The 22,992-nt window shown below is 47.9% G+C and overlaps 1 protein-coding gene across 2 annotated transcripts in view; it reads left to right on the top strand.

Annotated features, from left to right (window-relative positions):
* LOC110489634 (zinc finger protein 516) overlaps positions 1–22,443 on the top strand; it is a 72,606-nt gene extending 50,163 nt beyond the window's left edge. Inside the window, exons 2-6 of one of the 2 annotated variants that reach the window (XM_036948238.2) lie at positions 566–2,927; positions 11,865–13,220; positions 16,356–16,460; positions 17,904–17,971; positions 19,427–22,443. In XM_036948238.2, coding sequence (XP_036804133.2) covers positions 1,127–2,927; positions 11,865–13,220; positions 16,356–16,460; positions 17,904–17,971; positions 19,427–19,486 — 3,390 coding nt within the window. In that variant the 5' untranslated portion in view covers positions 566–1,126 and the 3' untranslated portion in view covers positions 19,487–22,443. The remainder of the gene's footprint in view (positions 1–565; positions 2,928–11,864; positions 13,221–16,355; positions 16,461–17,903; positions 17,972–19,426) is intronic. The other variant, XM_090199424.1, reaches the window with a different exon arrangement.
* Positions 22,444–22,992: the final 549 nt, after the last annotated feature.

Below are 22,992 nucleotides of genomic sequence, written 5' to 3'. Positions count from 1 at the left end.
TGTGATAGTGTCAGTTGAAGCGGGCGTGGGGAATATGTTGGCTAGGCTCAGGCTACTGGTGCTGATCTTGCTGATGTGAATGAACGTTGCTCTGCGGTGCGATTGTGTTCAAAGTGTCGACTCAGCTGGAGTGGCGTCAGTGGCAGCGCCATGCACAATCACACACAGTGGCCCTCTCTGTCTGACATTTCAACAGACTTACATATGATATCACCCCATACACACACTGACGTGCTTACTTACATAGAAACGTACACACGTGCTGCATGCTCTGTCTGACACGTACCTGTAGATATGAATATGCAAATGTGTAACGGATCACTGTAGGTGAAGTGGCATGCTTTGGCTATGCTAACGCTGTCTCTTTGTTCTATCTCTCTCTGTCTGTCTGTCTGTCTGTCTGTCTGTCTCTCTCGCTCCATTTCTGTATTGCCAAAATAAACATGTAGAACAATTCAATAAGATATAAAAGACATTTAGAAACATTTATCATAATTTGTGAGTACTCGATTTCATTTGATCTCTCCTCTCTCTCTCTCTCTCTCTCTCTCTCTCTCTCTCTCAGGGTGAGGACCTGCACAGGCTGTACAGAGAGCTCACAGAGAGTGATGCAACCTGGGAGCTGCTGATGTGATGAAAAATAAAGCCAAAGAAAAGCCAGCCAGTGAACTGAACAGGAGTGGGGACATGGTGTAACAGTGTCTGACTATACACAGCCACAGATAGAGCTCAATGTGTTGCCATATACCATGGCGGATTCTGTCTGACACAGTGTAAGGCACACGGAGATGTGCGATTCCAGATAGCGCTGTGTAAGCCATTTCACAAAGGGCCCAATAGCAGGTGCAGAGACATCGACAGTGTTGGATTCACTGACTGTCACTGCATGGATGAAGACCGATAGATGGCATTGGATTCACTAAGCAAAGAGTGTCAGATGAACACGGCCTAAATAGCACTGGATGCACCCATACAGTTGGCAGTGGATGATCACGGACAGATAGCATTGGGATCGGCTGATACAGACGCAGAACGCTAGAGCTAGATGAGCTACTGCAGATAGCAGTGTAGATCCACTGTTAGCGAGCTAGCGCAGGTAGGGAGTTGGAGTGGGAGGCATAGCACCATGAACCCCAGAGAGAGCGGAGGAGGAGTGGAGGACATGGAGACCCAGGCGGGAGGGTTGGCGTTTGGGGAAGAGGGTGGCAAGGCCAGCCATAGAGGAGATGGAGAAGAGGGGGAAGAAGACAAGGCCTCAGCCTACGACTGCAACGTGTGTGGCCGCAGCTTCCCCTTCCAGAGCTCTCTGTCGCAGCACATGCGGCGCCACACAGGCGCACGCCCCTACAAGTGTCCCTACTGTGACCACCGTGCCTCCCAGAAGGGCAACCTCAAGGTCCACATCCGCAGCCACAAACTGCGCACACTCACTAGCCACCACCCCGAGGAGGAGGAGGGGCCAGAGGAGGAAGAGGAGGGGTCAGGTGAAGTGGGTGTGTCCGAGGGCCTGGACGGTGGAACCAGTCCGACGAAGAGCAGCTCGGCCTGTAACAGGGTCGTCAACGGCGACGCTAACACAGAAGAGGGCATAGGGAAGACGGCGGTGAGGAGTGTCAAAAGGGAGAAGTCGAGCTCTGAGCAGCGGCCATATTGCTGCCGTCTGTGCGGGTACCAGACCCAGCGCGAGGACCAACTCCTCAGTCACATCGAGAAGGTCCACATCACAGCCGACATGGAGGACGAGACTAACCCAGTGAGTCAGGAGGCAGTGGCAACGGAGGGAGAAGCAGGAACTCAGGTCACTGATGGGGCCTTCCCCTGTGAGACGTGTGGCCAGGTGTTCACACAGGCCTGGTTTCTTAAGTCCCACATGAAGAAACACGCAGGCCTCCTTGAGCACTGTTGTCGGGTGTGTGGCCGTCGCTTCAGGGAAGCCTGGTTCCTCAAGAGCCACATGAAGACCCACAATGGCTCCAAGGCCTCCGGCCGGGGGAAACCCAAGGCAGACTCCCAAGAGGCCGCGGCCACCATCAACGACGTGGCCCAAGACCCAGAGACCAATGTGACCTCCACAAGCCTTTACCAGGTTTGCTCCAAGTGTGGCAACCTGTTCCATGACCGAGAGAGCCTGAGGGCCCACGAGAAGGTCCACAACCAGGCTAAGCAGCCGACACAGGGCCAGAGACCTAGTGACGACGGGGACTCTCCCAGTGCCAAAAGGCGCCTCTTGGACTACCTCAGCCTCCGCCCAGCTGACGAAGTAAAGCCCCAGGAAGAGAAGAGGCGCTTGGGCCAGAGAATCCCCGAGCTGGACCCAGTTTGTAGCTACCAGGCCTGGCAGCTGGCTACTCGGGGCAGGGTTCTGGAGCCTGTGGAGTCATACAGTATAAAGGCTACGGTAGGTGGGGAAGGGGACGAGGCCCTGGCTGGAGGGACCGTGGTGTACGAGAAGGAGAGCAGCCGCTACATCCTGGAGGGCCAGCAGAGGGAGAGACGCTCAGGGAGACGCAGCAGCGCCAGCGGGGGAGGGGGTAGTAGCCACCACACCTCCCCGGGGGAGCGCACCCCCGAGAGTCTGAGCGACTCGGAGTACCGTCCCTCCTCCCGCCAGGGCCGACGTCCCTCGTCCTTCCAGCAGAGCCAGTCCAAGTCCACAGAGTGCTTCGAGTGCGGAAAGGTGTTCCGCAGCCGCCACCAGATGATTGTGCACCAGCGGGTCCACCAGAGGCGAGACGGGGGCAGGGGTTCCGGGTCCGGAGGGGACAACAGGGCAGGGCAAGGAGTGGACCGCTGGGGATCCACCAGTGACCCTGAATCAGGCTCCCCCAGCAGGCCCAGCACCCCAGGGTACGGGAACTCACCACCAGCCTCCACCCTGGGAGAGGACGCCCCTGAGATGAGCACCGCCAATGCAGTCCAACTGGCAGGTTAGTGAACATACCTCGACTGTTAATATAAGCCTTCTGTCGGGTGACCTTAGTTGGACTAGTGAGGGGGGAATTGGGCAATATTTGAGAGGAAATAGAATGTAAACAAAACCTTTTCTCTGACAACAGGAAGATATTTAGCTCTGTCCTCAACACGCAGATGTTGTATGCAGATTTAGAATGACAACAGCCAAGAGATAAGCTTCAATGTAAGGACTATGTTAAGCATGCTGTAGGAGCTCATTCCTTTTCAAGCTCTTTCAAGGCCCCTGATCTTGACACTCTCACTAGCAAACATCTGTTGGTGAGATCCCTATCATTGTGATTCCATCTCATCAACTCAGCCCCATATAGAGTGGGGACATGAGCCACCCTGTGGCGATAGTCGGAACTGCTCAGGATCTGTTTTTGAGTGTGCTTTACAAAAACAACATGATAGACTGTATCATGTCGGGTCATTATATTCTCATTTGTGTTCAAGCCACTGTTGAAAACAACAAGACTGTTGACAAAAGCAGACCATGATGAAAAGTCAATGGGTGGTTTGATGAAAGCGTATGCTTTGAAAGTGGCATTACAATGGAGTTGGAATTTTTGAAATGCCTGTCATTTCTTCACCGTCATAAACACGGTCAAGAAAATCTTGAGCTGTAAACACTGTGGGGGGAAAAATCATGATAAACACATACATCTGGGTTGATTTAAGATTCAAGATTGCTTGGTATGTATGTTTTGTTCTTCCGTAGGGTACAGACAGGTATTTGAGTGGGTGTCAGTGTTGGCACTAACTTGTTGAAAATATGTCTCGGCTTATCATGTTTTCATACACAGTTAAGAATCAGAGCTTAGTCTTTCACTCTCTTCCCTGGCGGTTTAGAATGTCAGAAATAGAAGTAGCTTTTCTTCGGGCTCGAGCAGTCTGCTATTTCAGCTTTTCCTGTCTCAGGAAACCCCCCCTTTTATCTGTGTGAATATGTTTTTGCTCTCCTTTTTTAATTATTTACAGTGAAAAATCTGTATTCTTTTCTCCCCCCCAGCTGTCAACATGAGAATGTTTAAAAATTGAGCAGAGAGAAATAGAGAAATAGCATGAGGACACCCAACCATAGAAGTTCAGTCGACTAAAGAAAGAAAAGAGCACTTGTTGCTTTTTTAGTCGACATTGTGTCACACACAAGGAAAAAAAAGAAAGCACCTTTTCATGTCTGTTGTGAACTTCCTGTTTTGTCATTCATGTACTAAATCCTCAGACAGAAACATGTATTTATTTGGTTAGTATGCAGAGAATGGATCTTACTTATGATATCCCTTAGGATGTTATATGCAGTAGCCTATGTATGAGAACATTAAGAATATTAGCTCGTGCAGTCAAAGCCATGAGTGAGTAGCCTGGTTCCAGAACTGTTAGAGCAGTATAGACAGTATAGACAGTATAGACAGTATATCACAATGACCATAGGAGTCCGCACCAACAGATCTGGGACCAGGCTATTGAGAGATTGAGGAGAGTTTAAGATCACAGCAATGGATTTCTTAAGATACTCTTTGAAGAGGTAGAGTTTCACATGTTTTCGGAATATGGGCAGGGACGCTGCTGTTCTAGTGGGAGGGTCAAGAGACCAGAGGTAGCAGAATGGAGCGCTCGGGTTGCGGGTGTAGGGTTTGAGTACAGCCTGAAGGTAGGGAGGGGCAGTTCCTCTTGCTGCTCTGTAGGCAACTACCATGGTCTTGTCGTGGATCCAAGCTTCGACTGGAAACCAGTGCAGAGGAGCAGAGTGACATGGGAAAACTTGGGAAGGTTGAACACCAGGCGGGCTGCAGCATTATGGATAAGTTGCAGGGGTTTGATGGAACAAGTGGGGAGCCCAGCCAAGAGCGTAGTGCAGACAGGAGATGACAAGTGCCTGGATTAGGACCTGCGCTGCTTCCTGTGTGGGGTAGGGTCGTACTCTACGGATGTTGTAGCGTATGAACCTGCAGGAGCAAGTCACTACTTTGACGTCTGCAGAGAACGACAGGGTGCTGTCCAGGGTCTCGTCAAGGTTCTTTGCACTCTCGTAGGGGGACACCGTGGAGTTGTCAACTGTGATGGAGAGGTCTTGGAGCGGGAAGGCCTTCCCCGGGAGGAAGAGCAGCTGCGTCTTGTCAATGTTGAGCTTGAGGTGGGGGGCCAACTTCCAAGTTAAGAGATCTGCCAGGCACGCAGAGATGTGTTTCGCCACCTGGGCATCAGAAGGGGGGGAATGAGAAAAGTAATTGAGTGTCATCCGCATAGCAATGATAGGAAAAATCATGTGAGGTTATTTCGGAGCCGAGTGACTTGGTGTATTGAGAGAAGAGGAGAGGGCCTAGAACCGATCCCTGGGTGACACCAGTAGTGAGAGTACATGGAGCAGATACAGATCCTCTCCACGTCACCTGGTAGGAGCGGCTTTCCAGGGAAGATGCAATCCAAGAGTGTGCAGAGCCTGAGACGCCCAGCCCTAAGAGGGTGGAGAGGAGGATCTGATGGTTCACAGTGTCGAAGGCAGCGGATAGATCTAGGAGGATGAGAACAGAGGAGAGAGTCAGCTTTGGCAATGCTGAGAGCCTCTGTGACACAGAGAAGAGCGGTCTCGGTTGAGTGAACCGTCGTGACACTGGTTGGTGTCAAGAAGATTGTTCAGAGATAGATAGTGAGAGAGTTGGTTAGAGACAGCATACTCAAGCATTTTGGAAAGAAAAGAAAGAAGGAATACTGGTCTGTAGTTTTTGACGTCAGAGGAGGGGAGTGACTTCGGACCGTTTTGAAGTCAGAGGAGACATAGCCAGTGGTCAGGGATGAGTTGATGAGGGTAGTGACGAATGGGAGAAGGCTTCCAGAGATGGTCTAGAGAAGGGAGGAGGGGATGTGGTCGAGCGGGCAGGTTGTTGGGCAGCCGGGCCTCACTAGCCGCAGGATTTCATCTGGAGAGAGAAGGGAGGAAGCGGTCAAGGTGTAGGGTAGTTCTGTGGGACCACTGGACTCAATAGGCTGAGCGAATGAGAAGCAGATGTCGTCAGTCTTCTTTTCAAAGTGGTTGTCAAAGTCGTCTGCAGAGAGGGAGGAGGGAGGCGGAGAGGGTGGAGGATTAAGTAGGGAGGAGAAGGTGGAAAGAGCCATCTCAGATCCCCTGTCAGACAGTCAGGTAACAGGGCCTAGTAGGGCGTCCTCTGCCCTACCTATACCCTCTATGTTCCACTGGCTGGTTACCTAATCCCCGCTGACGCCATCCAGTCACCCTGATCCCTCTCCTGCTCCCCACGTCTCAGGGATGTGTTATTTATAGAGACACTCCTAATGGACACACATACTCTCAGAGGACACACACACACCTAGCATGCACCAGCAGCATACCTCCCTGCATCCCACTGCTGGCTTGCCTCTGAAGCTGAACAGGGTTGGTCCTGGGTGGGAGACCAGATGCTGCTGGAAGTGGTGTTGGAGGTACCAATGCCCCAGTAGCAGTGATTGGGAACATTGCCCTGTGTAGGGTGCCGTCTTTCAGAAGGGAGGTTAAACGGGTGCCCTGACTCTCTGTGGTCAATAAAGATTCCATGGCACTTTATTATAAGAGTAGGGGTGTTAACACTGGGGTCCTGGCTAAATTCCCAATCTGGCCTTCATACCATCATGGCCACCTAATCCTCCCCAGTTTCCAATATTGGCTCATTCATCCCATTCCTCTCCTCTAACTATTCCCCCAGGTCGTTGCTGTAAATGAGAATGTATTGTGAGTCAACATGCCTGGTAAAATAAGGGTAAAATACAAAAAAATGCATGTGCACACTCCGTTATACACACACACACACGCACACGCACAGCCACTCACTCCGAGACTTCACTCGAGCGTGCTGACAGACAGGTGATCTGGTTGGCAGGTGGGCAGACTAAGGCCTAGATTCAATCAGATCAAGCGTTGAACGGCAATATCCGGCCAAACCGCATAGCCGATGTTTTGGCGGTGTCGGAGGTGGAACTGCGTTGGAGCTGTCAAATGTGATCATTGTCACGAAGCCACACCAGTCCCACTCGCCTTAGAAGTTCAGAGCGAGAAAGTCCAGGCTATATAAAAAAGAATCATACTCCAAATTAAAATCATGAAACAAAATAATAAAGATTTATATCAGCCTGATCAGGGTGTAGATTACATCTCACCTTCCAGTCAACAAGGCTGCATGGCTGCAAGATTTCTCTTAATGCGACTCCGTGCAAACAATGGCAATGTCCTCTTTGGGTATACCGAGAGCCTCTTGTGGATTTGACAGCTCTTACGCCGTTCCACCTCCGACACATCAAGACATCAGCTGTGCGGATGTTGGTTAAAGCGGATGTGATTGAATCGGTCCCCAAGTCATTCAAATCAGGGGTTCATTCAAGCTTTGCACTGTTGACAATGTTGTTTATAGTTTGGAAATGCCAATGAACATGACTGGATGTCTGCATGCGTGTGCTGCTCAGGTGATCAGGTCCATGGATGTGAGGTGATACAATGTTGAGGAGTTGGCAGGTTGCCACCCTGTCCATCACTCTTATCGATCCCAGACAGAGACCGAGTTTAAAGTCCTTTTTTACCTATTTACTATTTACAGTACATACTGTACAGGAGAACATAATCATTTTCAGGCCGTTACTTATGAAGTGTGGATAGGCTTTCTAAATGGCTGAGTAAAGTAGGTTTAGAATGTTTGTATGGTTACTGTAGGCCGTGGAAATGACGAGCGCAAGCAAGATCTGGTTCTGGGTTCCAGGATTCCCTGCGTGGCTGCACTACACGTGGAGGACAGTGTCGCTACAGTGTCAGTCTCGATTGCCTTGACTCCCACAGAGTGCCGAGTGGGGGGGAGTGAGGGAGGGAGGGAGGGAGGGAGCAAGCGAAGGAGGGAGGGAGCAAGCGAAGGAGGGAGGGAGTGAGGGAGGTGTGCAGTTAATGGCAGACATCCCACCCAGTGTTTGTTTATGTCAGATGGATGTTATTTCCCCCTGTGGTTTCCCCTTGGCAGCGAGGCAGGTTATGGCACTGACAGCTCTATGGGAACCAGGGCTTTCCCCTCCTCAAACACAGACATGCACGCATGCACCACCTACGAGCACAGACTTTTCTGATAGTACATTTTTACTCAATAAAGTAGCTACGTATGACTGAGAGATGTGGTTGTCTCACCTAGCTATCTTAAGATGAATGCATTAACTATAAGTAGCTCTGGATAAGAGCTAAATGACTAAAATGTCAAATGTAAAACACACTCACACACACACACACACACACACACACACACACACACACACACACACACACACAGAGAGAGAGAGATTAGCCTCCAGCCCAAACCTGGCTGGGTGCTAGCCACTGCAGTATGTGGATAATAGGGAAGCCAAAATGAAAAGCAGATGGCAGTGGCATGTTCTAATTGAGGAGTGGAAACACAGTGGTGTGTGTGTGTGTGTGTGTGTGTGTGTGTGTGTGTGTGTGTGTGTGTGTGTGTGTGTGTGTGTGTGTGTGTGTGTGTGTGTGTGTGTGTGTGTGTGTGTGTGTGTGTATGCCCATTTGTTTCAGTGGGCAAGGGAGGTCTTGTACATCACAAGGCACTGAGTGTGTGGACATGTCCTCCTTAATTAAAGGGCAATCTGGAGTTGCTACATGCATTTTTGTGATGATAAATGAAGGATATGTACCCATTTGATTCTTGAAGAATATATCTTAGAAATGCCTCATGAGCTTAGTTCAACTCCGGTACCCCCAGCATGACCCAACATATAAGCTTGTTTGACCCTGATGTTTGTAGTAAACATCCATTGCTCTGTCTATGCATTAGAGAGTGGTTACTTATTGCCAGTCCCGGGGGCGAGGAGCATGCTTTGTTATTGTTTCAACTGCTGATTGCCGCCTTAAGGGTCCTTAAGAAGTGTTACTGGACATTGGTGTGTGTTTTGTGTTTCTTCCGGTGTGAAGGAGAGAGAGTGAGAGGTGTGTGATTAATGCTCTGGAGTAGTGTGGGTGTGTGAGTGTTTTTGTATTCATGTTTATGTGTGATAGATTGCTTGGGGTTCTGTTTATGTGTGTGTGCAGGGGGAACTCAGTATATATGCCACCATGTGGTGAACATTGACAACTGCACTCTACAAACAGTAGAAATATACACGGAACAAAAATATACATGCAACATGCAACAATTTCAAAGATTTGACTGAGTTACAGTTCAGATAAGGAAGTCAGTCAATTGAAATCAATTCATTAGGCCCTAATCTATGTATTTTACATGACTGAGAATACAGATATGCATCTGTTGATCACAAATACCTCAAATACAGGAGGGGCGTGGATCAGAAAACCAGTCGGTATCTGGTGTGACCACCATTTGCCTCATGCAGAGCGACCTCTCCAGCGTGCCAGGGCCATCGAAGGTGAGCATTTGCCCACTGAAGTTGGTTACGACGCCAAACTGCAGTCAGGTCAAGACCCTGGTAAGGATGACGAGCCGGGTGTCCGGTGGCTGGTCTCAGACGATTCCGCAGGTGAAGAAGCCAGATGCGGAGGTCCTGGCCTGGTGTGGTTACACGTGGTCTGCGCTTGTGAGGCCGGTTGGATGTATTGCCAAATTCTTTAAAACAACTTTGGAGGAGGCTTTTGGTAGAAAAATGAACATTAAATGTTCTGCCAACAGCTCTGGTGGACATTTCTGCAGTCAACATGCCAATTGCATGCGCCCTTAAAACGTGTGGCAATGTGTTGTGTGAGAAAACTACACATTTTAGAGTGGGATTTTGCCTACAGCACAAGGTGCACCTGTGTAATGATCATGTTGTTTAATCAGCTTCTTGATATGCCACACCTGTTAGGTGGATGGATTATCTTGGCAAATGAGAAATGCTCACTAACAGGGATCTAAACAAATTTGTTTTAAGAGAGTTGAGCATTTTGTGACTATGAAACATTTTTGGTAATCTTTTATTTCAGCTCATGAAACATGGGACCAACACTTTACATGTTGCGTTTGTATTTTTGTTCAGTGTAGTAATGCAGCCAATTAAATACATTAATCAGGGTATCAAAAGGCAGGAAGACTATTTTCCCTTCAGTTATACCTACGAATACTTCTCGCATCAGAGTGAATTTCTACATGTTGTTAATGTCCCGATACATACTCTCATATGTCGGAATAATCTGGAATGACACTATTTTGTGACATGTATAGATGCACTGAATCAGATGCGAATGCCATACATTTTAGCCTGTGGGAGAATCTCAATTGCATTTCCTTGACTCTTGTCCTTTCTCCTGGCCTCCTTCTCCAAACCCATTGTATAAGAAAATCAGAATTCCCACCCCTCTGACCTTCTGCTCCTATTGGTTTTGAGAAGGAGGTCGAGGAGAGGGGACATGAGGTATCCATTCAGATTCTCTCCATATATTCTTATGGTTTGGTATTTAGGCCAACACTGTCACCAAGTGGTTATGAGGAAGCACAACACCCCCTTTTTCATGGAACATGACTCAATTAAACCTGTCAGCTACTATTTCAAGCACATCTCTAGGCAGATCAATGTTTTGTAGAATGTTTCATAGACGTTAGTAAGACAGAATGTTCATATAATGCTTGAAGAATGCAGTGGTGTACATGAACTAAGTAAAAAAATACAGAAAGTTCAGAAAAGAAACACCAAGTAGAGATATGTTTAACCATTTATTAAAGAATGGTTAATGGCAGTCTTGCCGATATCGGCTTGGCTCCTTCAGGGTAGCACACTGCCCAAGCAAAGCATCAAAATATAAAATGACCTACAAGCAGTGAGCGCGGTAAGCTATACCAATCCCCCAGCAGGAAAACAGAACCTAACAGGTAGAGGCAAAAGAAGCAAACGCATACTATCATTGGCAGCAAGTGGTAGCAGGATATGTGAGCAGAACCGGTCAGCTTAAATACAATCACGCCGCCAAATAAGGCAGGCGTGATTGTTACTAGCGTCTAATTGGTGCAATCTCAGCTCATGCGTCAGCTGAGGCAGGGACTCAGGTTCTGTTTCTGAACTGGCTTCTCTTTATGTGTTTTTTTGGGGTACCCGTACTTTACTTTCCTACTTAGTTTTTGACAACTTTGACTTTTACTCCACTACATTCCTAAAGAAAATATGTGCTTTCTACTCATACCGTACATTTTCCCCGACACCCAAAAGTGCTCGTTACATTTGGAATGCTCAGGCAGGAGAGCGATATGGTCCAATTCACGCACCTTCATCCCTACTACCTCTGATCTGGCGGACTCACTAATCACAAATACTGGATTTGTATTTAGTATTTTATTAGGAACCAAGGCAGCCTCTCCTCTTCCTGGGGTCCATACAGGAGTAAAACAACAGATTGCAACAAAAACATTGTCCACATCATTAATAAAACAATGCATCACACTAGACGTTGTGCGCTATAAAAATGTACACTGCTCCACAATCACACATTTACAATGTACTAGTGTGTGTCTCTTTGTGCCACGAGGTGTTGTTTTATCTGTTTTTAAAAGAAATCAGATTTGAATGCTAGCTTGAGCTACCTGACGTGAAAGAGTTCCATGTAGTCATGGCTCTATTTTCTACTGTTTGCAATAATGTCTGAGTGTTGGAGTGTGGCCCGCTCTGTCCATAAAGAAATACATCTGGTTTGCTTAATATAATATAAAGAATTTGATGTAATTACTTTTTACTCAAGTATGAACATTTTGTACTTTTTACACCAGATACTTTAAAACCAGATACTTTTAGATGTTTACTCAAGTAGTATTTTACTGGGTGACTTTCACTTTTACTTGAGTCATTGTGTATTAATTACTTTCACTCAAGTATGACAATTAAGTACTTTTCCCACCACTGGGTGAATGTTTCAGAGAGGTGACCAAACCATCTCTGTTCTGTTTTGCCTTCCACAGATGAGAAGCCTTATGTCTGCAGCCTGTGTGACTTTGTCAGCACAGAGTCCTCTGCCTTCCTGTCCCATCTACGTCTCCAGCACACCTGTGACGGCCGCCCCATTCCAATTCCCAACCCCAGCTCCAGCTCTGAGAGAGGCACCCCCAGTAGCTTCCCCAAGCTGAAGAGGGCCCTCCTCGATGGGCTTGCTCAATCCTCTGCCCCCCACCCTTACCTCTCTGCCCGGCCGTCAAGAGACAAATGCACCGCCGAGGGCAGTTCACCCACTGACCCTCACCATGTTGCTCCTCTGGACCTGTGTGTGAGAGCCGAGGGCCACAGGGGCCCGGCCTCCTCAGCCCTTCAGCAGAAGGGCCTGCCCAGTCATAAGTGCTCCTACTGCTCCCACTCCACCCACTACCTGGAGGTGCTGTGGATGCACCAGACTGTCGCCCATCGTATCAACAGCAGCGCCCTGGCCCCCAAATGGGCCCTCCTGAAGAATGGCTTCAAGGGCCCCCGGGAGCTTTCATCCTCCAGGAGACGCACGGGCCCTCCTCCTGCTCTGGATGGGAGGGAGTGCCCCCCGTTGCCCCCTGTGGTGCGCACCCCCCGCACACGCCCCCCATCGTTGAATGGGGGCCAGAAGAAAGACGGCAGGGACAGGGCAGCCAGTCAACCCAGCACCTCTTCCTCCTCCACACAAGGATCCTCCTCTTCTGCCTCAGGCTCCCAGAGTGTGCGGCCTCCCAGGGCAGGCAGCAGACAGAGAGGCGAGGCTGTGCCAGATCAGGGACACCGCTCTCGCTCCAACTCCAGGCCCAGGGTGGAGATCTACCCACGGGGAGGCTCCTCGACCGGCTCCCTGGAGAAGAGCACTGCGGCCGGGGCTCCCCAGCGACCCTCAGCCCCTAGCCCCAGTGTTGGAGGAACCACCAGGCTGGTGGATAGGTACATGTTGCCTCAGGAAGGCCTTGGATTCATGCTGTCCAGCAAACATGGCCTGGCAGAGTACAGCAGAGCCAGGAGCTCGCCTCAGCCCCAGCCCAAGCCCAGCAGCTCCCAGTCCCACACCCAGTCTCACCCCCAGTCCCAGGGCAGACCCAGGGCAGAGCGCCCAGCCCACAACACCACCACGGCAGGCCAGGGCTACGGAGCCTCCCACTCCCAGACACTAGGGAGCGCCGTCCAGGTATCCTCCGCCTCTTCCTCCTACTCAGCCCAGCATGCGGAGGTGAAACAGGAGGAGGCACGGAGGGTGGAGACACCAGAGCTGCCCATGGACATCTTGAGCTTCCTGAAGAACTGCAACTCCAATGACCTGGCGACACTCTACCACCGCTGGGGCGCCGCCAACCCCCTACTGGACCCCACAGGTAAGAGCCAGGGCAGAGCTGTCAAACAACCTTAGGTCCTTTAAATAGATAGGAAAGTATGTTTAGCCAACTTGGCACATGACCTAGACACAAAATAACATCAAGTAAACAGGGGGAACGTCCACTCATTGTTTGCCACTCTCACAAGAGATCTTTAATGACGGTAAAGTCACCCTCTGGCATAAGACTCACCCTTCTCACAAACAATAAGGGAAAAAATGACATTTTTTTCTACATTTAGGCCTACTCTAAAACTCAGATCCTCAGACATGTTTTTCATCTATGTTATGTGGGCAGCCTGTCAGTGCCGTGATGAGAAGGGGAGACATTGAGGAGGGTAGTAGGGATGATGATAAACATGCCTTAGGATCATGTGTTTAGAGGAAAGGCCCAATGTTGAGCAGACCTTTTTTGGCTCGCTGATTGACAGCTCATGTCACATGTGGCGGGGAGATTCACTGGACTGGATCTGCCAGCAGGAATGGCCCCTGAGGTGGTCAACGCAAACACATGGGCTCAGTTGTGTACACACACACATGTATGCAGGCATGCACACACACCGCGCACGCACGCACACAAACACACTCGCACGCCTACACACACACCATCTGGCAGAAGATGATTGATAGACAGGCCGACTGGCCAGTCTGACAGGAGCATAAATAATGAAAGGGAGATGCATTAAAGTAGATGTGTGTGTGTGTACGTGTGTGTGCTGACCGTGTCAGAATACATGTGTGTGTGTGTGTGTGTGTGTGTGTGTGTGTGTGTAGGAGCACACAAGGTACTGTATATTGTAAAAAGGCTGTATCTGGGGCAGTGTGTGTTCTGTATGTAGGGAGCAATGGCGGCTGGTGGAGCTATAGGAGGACGGGCTCATAGTAACGGCGACAATGGAATACATGCAATGGTATGAAACACATCAAACATATGGGAACCACACATTTGATCCCGTCCTCCTATAACGCCTCCCACCGGCCTCCACTGGTGGGGAGTGATGTTATAACAGTGAAAGATGTGGCAGGACCTTCGTGGGTCTCTGTTTAGCAAGGCATATCTCCGCTCTCCCGGTGACCTGTCGCCAACTGTTTGGTTCAGGACTCCGGCTGATGATGCTCTCACAGACGGGGGGGGGGGGGGGGTAGAGACATAATAATTAACCCAGCAGCAGCTGCTTTAGAAATGGTGATTACCAAAACATCCTGAATCTCCCCCGTATTCTGCTGCTGCTTTCCTAAGGTCAAGTGGGCCTCTGCTTAAGACACCCAGCTGCCAGGCTTCTATTCCTCCCCATGTTCCAGAGAGAGAAAACAGCCTGGGAGGCAGACGTATGACATCGCTGTCACCCGTCCAGGCAGATACCGTCACGCTCCGCCTTAGCCCTTTGAGTCAGATGCTATAAAGTGACCTTTTTTTGAGAAAGCCAGGATGTGTGTTGTTTGTGTGTGTGTGTGGCAGGGGGGTGGTGTGTGTGTGTGTGTGTGTGTGTGTGTGTGTGTTTAGTCCAGCTCACTTGTCTTTCATTGGTGCCTCAGAGGGAGAGAGAGAGAGGCTTGTGGGTCTGGCTGGATGTTTTCTGGGGCCAGGCAGGGTTAGATCTGCCAGAGACACTCTCAGTCACCTCCCCTCCCCTGTCACCCATACCACCAGCGGGTACCACGAGCCCAGGTACATGCCAAGGCAGGGCTGGGAACTCACCCCCTCACTCACTGCACACACCCCAAGGGCTTTTTGGCTGGCAGGGGAAGAGGTCATAGGAGGGGTTGGTAGTGGCGGTGGTGCGGAGGACAGGGGATATGTGACGATGGATGGACCAAGTTGGTCTCTCTCGTCTTCCTGCTGCCTCCTTGCATCCTGCATCACCGGATGACACGCCGAAGATCTTTTATATTCCCCTTCTGCACATGCACACACACGTACAAATAAACAGAACACACTCTCTCTCTCTCTCTCTCTGTCTCTCTCTCTCTCTCTCTCTCTCTCTCAAACACACACACACACACACCTGACATGTGACACGCGGGCCGGGCAGCGGAGCGGGCACATCACAGCCGGGGCGTTTTAATTGGCTGTAATTTATGCGGCGGCCGTGTAGCTGTGTGTGTCTGCCTGTCAGAGCCTGAGATGATGCTGTGTGACAGCTGCAGTCCAACCCCTGGAGCTAGCCTCCCATAATGACACATTAGACATACTAATGATGCTTCCCTCTCTATACTCTACTCTCCTCTACTAGAGTTGAGGCTAGCTCTCACCAGCCAGAGACGAGAGACTCGTCTGACCATGTCTGTCGGTGTCTACTCCTTTATGGCCCTGTGTTCCATTCATATACTTCCAATCAATCAATTACATGTGATTATACAGTCCTTTTTACATCAGCAGATGTCACAAAGTGCTAATATAGAAACGCAGCCTAAAGCCCCAAAGAGCAAGAATTGTAGATGTAGAAGCATGGTTGCTAAGAAAAACTCCTTTGAAAGGCAGGAACCTAGGAAGAAACCTAGAGAGGAACCAGGCTCTGAGGGGGTGCCAGCCGTCTTCTGGCTGTGCTGGTGGAGATTATAAGAGGACATAGTTTACGTCATTTTATTTATTGTTCGTCGTATTAAATGACTCCCAAATGAAATCGCTCAAGGGGAGAGTTCTGCCACCACCTGTCCTCTCTCTGGAAGGTCATGCCATCTCAGCCTTGACCTGTGTCGGTGGATATTATAAGAGTACATGGCCATTAAGGCGAGATCGTTCTTCAAGATGTTCAAATGGTCATAGATGACCAGCCGGGTCACATAATAATCACAGTGGTTACAGAGGGTGCAACAGGTCAACACCTCAGGGGTAAATGCCAGTTGGCTTTTCATAGCTGAGCATTCAGAGGTCGAGGCAGCAGGTGCCGCCCTTCATTTAGTCCTTCCCTTCTATCTCTCCTTCGTTCTTTCCATCCTCCCATCCATCTCTACATCTTCATTTTAGTCATCGGGACTTTTGTGTGGATTTTCATATTTTCTTCTCTCAATTCCCCATTCCCCGTACTCGTTCCCTGTTACCTCTCTTTCTCTCTTCCCGTGTCCCTCTCTCTGTGTCGTCAGAGGACGTTTAAGATGACATTTTAGCCCGTGTTCCTCTCTGTCTGTGTTGTAGGGATGCTGAGGTCTCTGGTTCGACAAGGGGAATACGGCTGCCAAGAGTGTGGGAAGAGCTTCAGTCAGCCCAGTCACCTCCGCACACACATGAGATCCCACACAGGTAAATGGAGATTAACACACACACACACACACACACACACACACATGAGATCCCACACAGGTAAATGGAGATTAACACACACACGCACACACACACACAAACACACACACACACACACACACACACACACACACACATGAGATCCCACACAGGTAAATGGAGATTAACACACACACACACACGCACACACACAAGCACATACATACGCAGGTGTGTGAATACACATGCACAAGTGCACATGTTAGTGCGCACAAACACATATGCCTGTACCCACACACACACACACACACACATACAATCACATATCCAATACTGAACATCAGTAACATTCAACTAGATTATTTGTTCATTTGCGCTCCTCGGCCTGTGGGTTCATTCTTTGCCCTCAACCAGAATAGCTGTCTGTCGGTTGTAAACTAATATGATTTGCTGACCTGTGACAAATATTCTACATTATTAATCACGTGTCAGTTAGAGAGAAGGAATTGTGCATGCTAGTGAACCATAGGATTTGTCCATCATGCCCACATATGTCTCCATTATCACTCATCCTTGTTCAGCAGCCAAGCCAGTTGTTGTGCCTCCTTTCTTATCTCTTCCTCTCGTCTGCTCCTCCTCTCCTTTGTCCTCTTTCTCCTCTCCTCTCTGGTCATGTCCATCAGTGGGGGCCAGCTGTAATAGTGGTAGACAGTGAGATAAGTAACTTCTTTATGGAGAGTGTGAATGATTTGTGGCACAGCCAGTGATGCTAAGTGACAGGAGCCAAACGGTAAGTGATGCAGAGGGAGTCCTCTTCCCCCTCAGCATCCACTGCAAACACACACGGGCGTGTGCAGGCATGCACACACACACACACACTTTACCCCCTACACACACACCGCACAAACACACACTCACTGCACAAACACACACACACACTTTACCCCCTACACACACACTGCACAAACACACACACAGAGAGACAGAGAGAGAGAGAGAGAGAGAGAGAGAGAGAGAGAGAGAGAGAGAGAGAGAGAGAGAGAGAGAGAGAGAGAGAGAGAGAGAGAGAGAGAGAGAGAGAGAGAGAGAGAGAGAGAGAGAGAGAGAGAGAGAGAGAGAGAGAGAGAGAGAGAGAGAGAGTGAGCTGTAATTAATGTTGTCACCGATGGTTTTATTCAGCATGGACGTCATCCTCACGCGAAAGGCCAGTCACCCCGAGGCCTTCCATTAGCATGTCTGTGTCATATTAAATCACTGGCTTCACTCCACCAGGTCTCATCATCATCATCATCATCATCTAGCTCCACTCTGCTCTGCTGTTGTTGTGTTGTCTCTCTCTAACTAACTGGTCGTTGCTGTGGTGATGCTGGTGAATGGAGACTATGAGCTTCTATTTTTTTAACAAGCACCCCCCCCCCCCCCCCCCCTCCCTCCCCCATCCCCCACCCTCCTTCTTCCCCACAGTCGTGTTTGATTATAACGGACTCCGAGGTGCTGACGCTCAAACCAACCCCTCGGAAGCTCCCAAACAAGTATGTTGTTCCCATCGATTCACGTTGGGTTGCTGCTTCCCATTGCTTATGCCCGTTAGTTTTGTGTGCATGTGTTTGTCTGTGTATGTTTGCGTGCATGCACGTTTGCTGGTGCTCATGTCCTTATTGTTTTATATTCATTCTGTCTTTTTCACTCTGAGTTATGTGTCCTTCTGGAATCATCCGCTTTCAGACTGTCCATATTTCTTGTTGTCACTATGTCACCAAGTGACTAGAACCATAGACGGCAACAATACAGTTCTGGTAGTCTGTCCCTGTGTGAAGGATTGGCCCTGAGAACACACAAAATGTATCTTTTCTCTCTGCATCAGATGAAAGTTTTCTGAGAGAGAGAGAGAGGGGGGTGGTTAGGTGAGGTAAATCTCCTCTGCTTTGACATTCGGAAAGAGCCAGGTCTGCAAGCCGCACCTCCATCTTAATGAATCACCCATCCGCAAATTTATCGCAACGCTATGAATGATGGGAGCAGAAACAGCGTCGGGGTCCAATTAGATGTAGTGTTGGCGGTGCTTTACAGTGACGATAACCTTTAGTGTAATTTAGTGCACCACTCCCATCCAGCCTGCCTCCCCGCCTCTCTTCCTAACAGGACGACGGTGTCCTAGAGGTGCTCCCTTTCCGCTCACGTCTCTACCTGCCCGCCTGATCGCCAGGCTCTGCTTTTAGATTCCGCGTGATTAATTGTGTATTTTTGTGGTTTTATTTCCCCCACAGCAATATAATGATGTATGATAACACACATATTTTCCTGTTTCTTCTTCAGGTAACAGAGAGGGAAGAGAGGTTGAGGGCAGAAGGAGTCATTTGTTTCCCCCCATTTATATTCTTCCATTTATCATAATGATAATTAGGCGCAATTAAATGGCACTGTCATTAGTTTAGTTCAGGTGTGCTGTTGCTTATTTATGTGATGGCGTCAGAGCCGTTGTAGGTCAGTCTAATTAGCAAAGCGAGTGTGTGAGGCCGGCTGATTGAGGGAAAGAGAGAGAGAAATGAAGTAGGGTTGTGTGGCCCTTTTCCACACACGTCAGGCTTCTCTCACAGGAGACGAGGGCAGGTTCATGTAGGTTAGAAAAGAGGAAAGTGAACCTGTTGTTTTGGGAATCAGGTGCGGTATATTTTCATGGTTAGAAGTCTGTTGCCATGAGGTTTCATGATTTGGGGTTAACTTCGTTTTTGTGCCTGTTTTGTGTTATAACTGTGTGTATGTGTTCATGTCTTCTTCATTGTACTGTTTAACTACAGTCAGTCCCAGCATGGTGTACGTCATTTTATGTATTGTTCCTCGTATTAGATCCCACGCAAATGAAATCGTTCCAGGGGAGATTTCTGCCGCCGCCTGTACTCTCTGAAAAGTTAGGCCATGTCTGCCCTCTGTGTGACCTTTGAACTCTATGTGTGACCTCTGTGTGTGTTGTTGTGTGTGTCCCAAAGGGGAGAGACCGTTCCGGTGCCGCCTCTGCCCGTACCGAGCCTCTCAGAAAGGGAACCTAAAGACCCATGTCCAGAGTGTCCACCACGTGCATTTCGACAACGCCCAGTACCCTGATTACAGACCACCGGGACTGGGCCTCGAACAGGAGGAGGAGGAGGTAATAACAGACCCACCAACGTGACATCCCCAGGGCCTAAGATAGAAATAGAGACTCTATCCATATTCCCAGCCCCTACCCAAAGACAGCAGAGAGACCTGAGAGATGTGTCAGAGACACCACCTGACAGAGTGACATCAGAATGAACTCACCTATTGCCCTTTTAGATGAAATATTACCAGGACTATTTGAAATGTGTTTAAAAATAAGAAATAAAAGGATTTATTGGAAAGAGAAGAAAAATCGGACACAACCAAATGCTGTTTTGTTTCCTCTGTGGACCCATGGGCAAGGATGGCATGGTGGCATAGTGACGTTCCTATAGCTTTCCATTTTCCTATTTTTCCCCATTTGATTTAGATTGTGATTAAATGGTTTTGTGCATTCCTCAGGACACTGATCCCTTAATAACACACGGCTGAATGGAGCAGCCAAGTTGGTGATGTTTACACTGACTGAACTGAACTCACTTAGCTAACCCTCCGATTGCAGCTAACTTGACAAGCTCAAGACGGTGTGTGTGTGTGTGTGTGTGTGTGTGTGTGTGTGTGTGTGTGTTCTTCCTCTCGAGCACCACTATGATGAGTCCAGTATGAGTGGCTATAGTGAAGTGACCACTACACGATCTGACTCCGAGGCTGTTTGGTCGGTTATTAAAGAGAGAGAACAAGAGAGAGAGAGGGCTAATGACAGTGTGAGAGGAGGTGCCTGCTTTGCTGCTCATTAAAAAGAGTCTGTGCTTTTAATGGGGGGTATAAACGAGCGTGCGGTTTTAACAGTCATTCAATTATTGGGAGGAGAAGAAGAGGCCGTTTTCTGATCCCTCTGATCCGAGCGTAGTCCTCCTCCCACACCCACACCTCCAACCTCAAATTAGACCCACTTACTGAAACCTCTTAGCAGGAATAAAGTGGTCTGACTGTTTGGTTCAAGTTGCCCTTACTCTCTTTTCTACTTGAGTAAGAGTATACTCCTAAAAGCTAGTCCTCACAACAGTAGCTTTTGGGGGGGGAGCGGTTGAGAGGTCAGGCGTCTAGAGCTTTCAGGGAGCATTGTTGGAGACAGTGTTTTGTTTCTGATGGCTGCGGTGTGTGTGTGTGTGCGGCTTGTGTGTGTGCTGCTTGTGTGTGTGTTTTGCCCCTCCTTGATTACCTCTGCGTATTAGATTCCCTTTAGACGCTTTGCATACTACCTCCTTTGCAATAAAAGCTTGTTTTGGTTTTTGTACAGCCAGGTATGAAGTGAGGACCAAAGCCATGCTTGTATACTGTATATAAGATATAAGGAGAGGCTTCACTGTAACCATATGTGTGAAGTTTTTCTCAAAGTTGCATTCACCCTCATAAAACGCCTCCTGGATTCATAGCCATGCCTATGACTATTGGATTACCTGCTTGTTAGGGCAGACACCAAAAAAAACATTTTTTGCAACGGAAAACAAAAATGAGCATTTCTGATTGGACAAATCCAGAAGGGCCCTCCCTGTTTCAGTCCATCTTCTTCCATTGGGTGCCTAATGAACACCACCCAGGTGAGGTGAAGCTCTAATAAGTTAGTAATTCTTGTTTTGGTGCATGGGATGTCAACATGTTCGTTCAGACAAGCAGACTATTGGTCAGACAGTCTTTTTGAGCAAACGTTGTATACACGCAAGGCTACGTGCACTGTACAAGACACTGCAAATGGCAAAGTGTGAGACAAATAGAAGTGAATAATTATCAGCTGTTTAGAATTAAAACAAAAAAAAAAAATTGGGGGGGGATTCAAAGATATGGAATTATTGTCATGGGATATAATACTGTCTACTTTGAGACCTCGGTAGTAGTTTTTACATGAACACAAGATGAAACCATTTCTGTGTCAGTTACTTTATATGGTTGGTTGAATATGCGTACAACAATGTGCTTGCGTATACCTACACATACTGTATGTGTATATTAAAGATGGATAGTCAAATACTTGAAACGGATAATATAGCCTATCAAGTAGTGTCCTTAATAATTAGTGCCCTTAAATACTGTTGTACAGAATGACCCTTTAAGATGAACTCCTAAAATACACATTTGTACTCCTAAGTGTGACTTAGCAGATATGAGCAGACCACGCGGGAGTGAGAGAGTGAGTATTTGTGCGTGTGTGTATGTAAGTGTGTGTGTCTGTATTATAATCGTACCGAACCCGTTACAGCGTTAGATACCAAATGGCATTTCCGGTGCACTTAGTCTAGGTTACTGCTTTAACCCGTTATAACTGTCTTCTGTCTTGTTCTATTATTATAGATATCCATGATTCATTTAATATCATTTGCTATGTGTTTTTTTTTTTTTTGGCGTTTGTTTATTTTATTACACTGCTCAGTTCAGTTTTCGAATGGAAAACGATAGGCGCATAAATATGTTTCATAAAGAGCGTGTTTTTAGTCTCTCTCTCTTTGCTAAAAAAAAAAGTTGAACTTCTTCAGTAGATAGCCATGGTTACCCTCCCAAAGAACGTGGTGGAAGTCATTATTTCTATTTGGTTGGGGTTTTAACAATGTCTCCAAGTTGTGTGTGTGTGTGTGTGTGCGTTGGCTTTTTATTTGTAATTAACTACATTGTAATTGTTCCGTAGATGACATTATTTGGAATGTATTTGGTTGACATCTGTATTTATTAGTTACAATGATCAGAGCAGAAGCAGACAGGACTCGTTTTATTTGATTCTTTTCAGATGTGTTTTTACACTTTGTTTTCACTGTCCCCGATGTGAAAGCTCTACCTCGTCTGAGACCTTCTCGGTTCTGTTAAAGTTTTGTACATCGTTGCAGAAAATGTAAAGTCATCATGTCCACATTAAATACACAAATATGGCACCATTCAACCGGTTTCATCAGTCTCCCTTGCTTGCATGTGATAGAATGAGCAGCATCCTGTTGGGATCTGATGGAATACTGTAGGCTCCTAGGGGAGAGTGGGGTAAGTTGTGCCATTTTTTTGTTGAATTTTCAGGATCACTTTGTCAAGGGAAATATAGTATTCTTTCTAACAAAGATATCTACATATATTTCAGGATGTTGTGTATCTCTGGAAATAATCTGAATTCATGTTACCATTACAGTTTTGAAAATATTGACTTAAGTTAAGGTACCTACACATTTTTAGACTGAATTAAATATTCCCGCTACCTTTTTAAAACCATGTCTATGTTAATTTCCCAAATTCAATTCAACATCACTTTTTTGTCTTTTAATCATTTAAAGCATATTTTAACGCAGGCTTAACACCTAACAGACACTTTTTTTAAAAACACTTTGAACATCGTTCCAGCGACAATTCCTCGCATTATACCTGGGGTACACTACACTTCAATTTGCTCAACTTGCCATTGGCTCAACTTAGCCCAAGGCAAACATTTTGGGGCGGCAGGTAG

The sequence above is a fragment of the Oncorhynchus mykiss genome, chromosome 2 (assembly GCF_057628025.1).
Source record: "Oncorhynchus mykiss isolate SJ-2025 chromosome 2, ASM5762802v1, whole genome shotgun sequence".
Taxonomy (NCBI): domain Eukaryota; kingdom Metazoa; phylum Chordata; class Actinopteri; order Salmoniformes; family Salmonidae; genus Oncorhynchus; species Oncorhynchus mykiss.
Note: the sequence above shows the minus strand (reverse complement) of the source record. Positions and strands in the feature narration are given on the sequence as shown.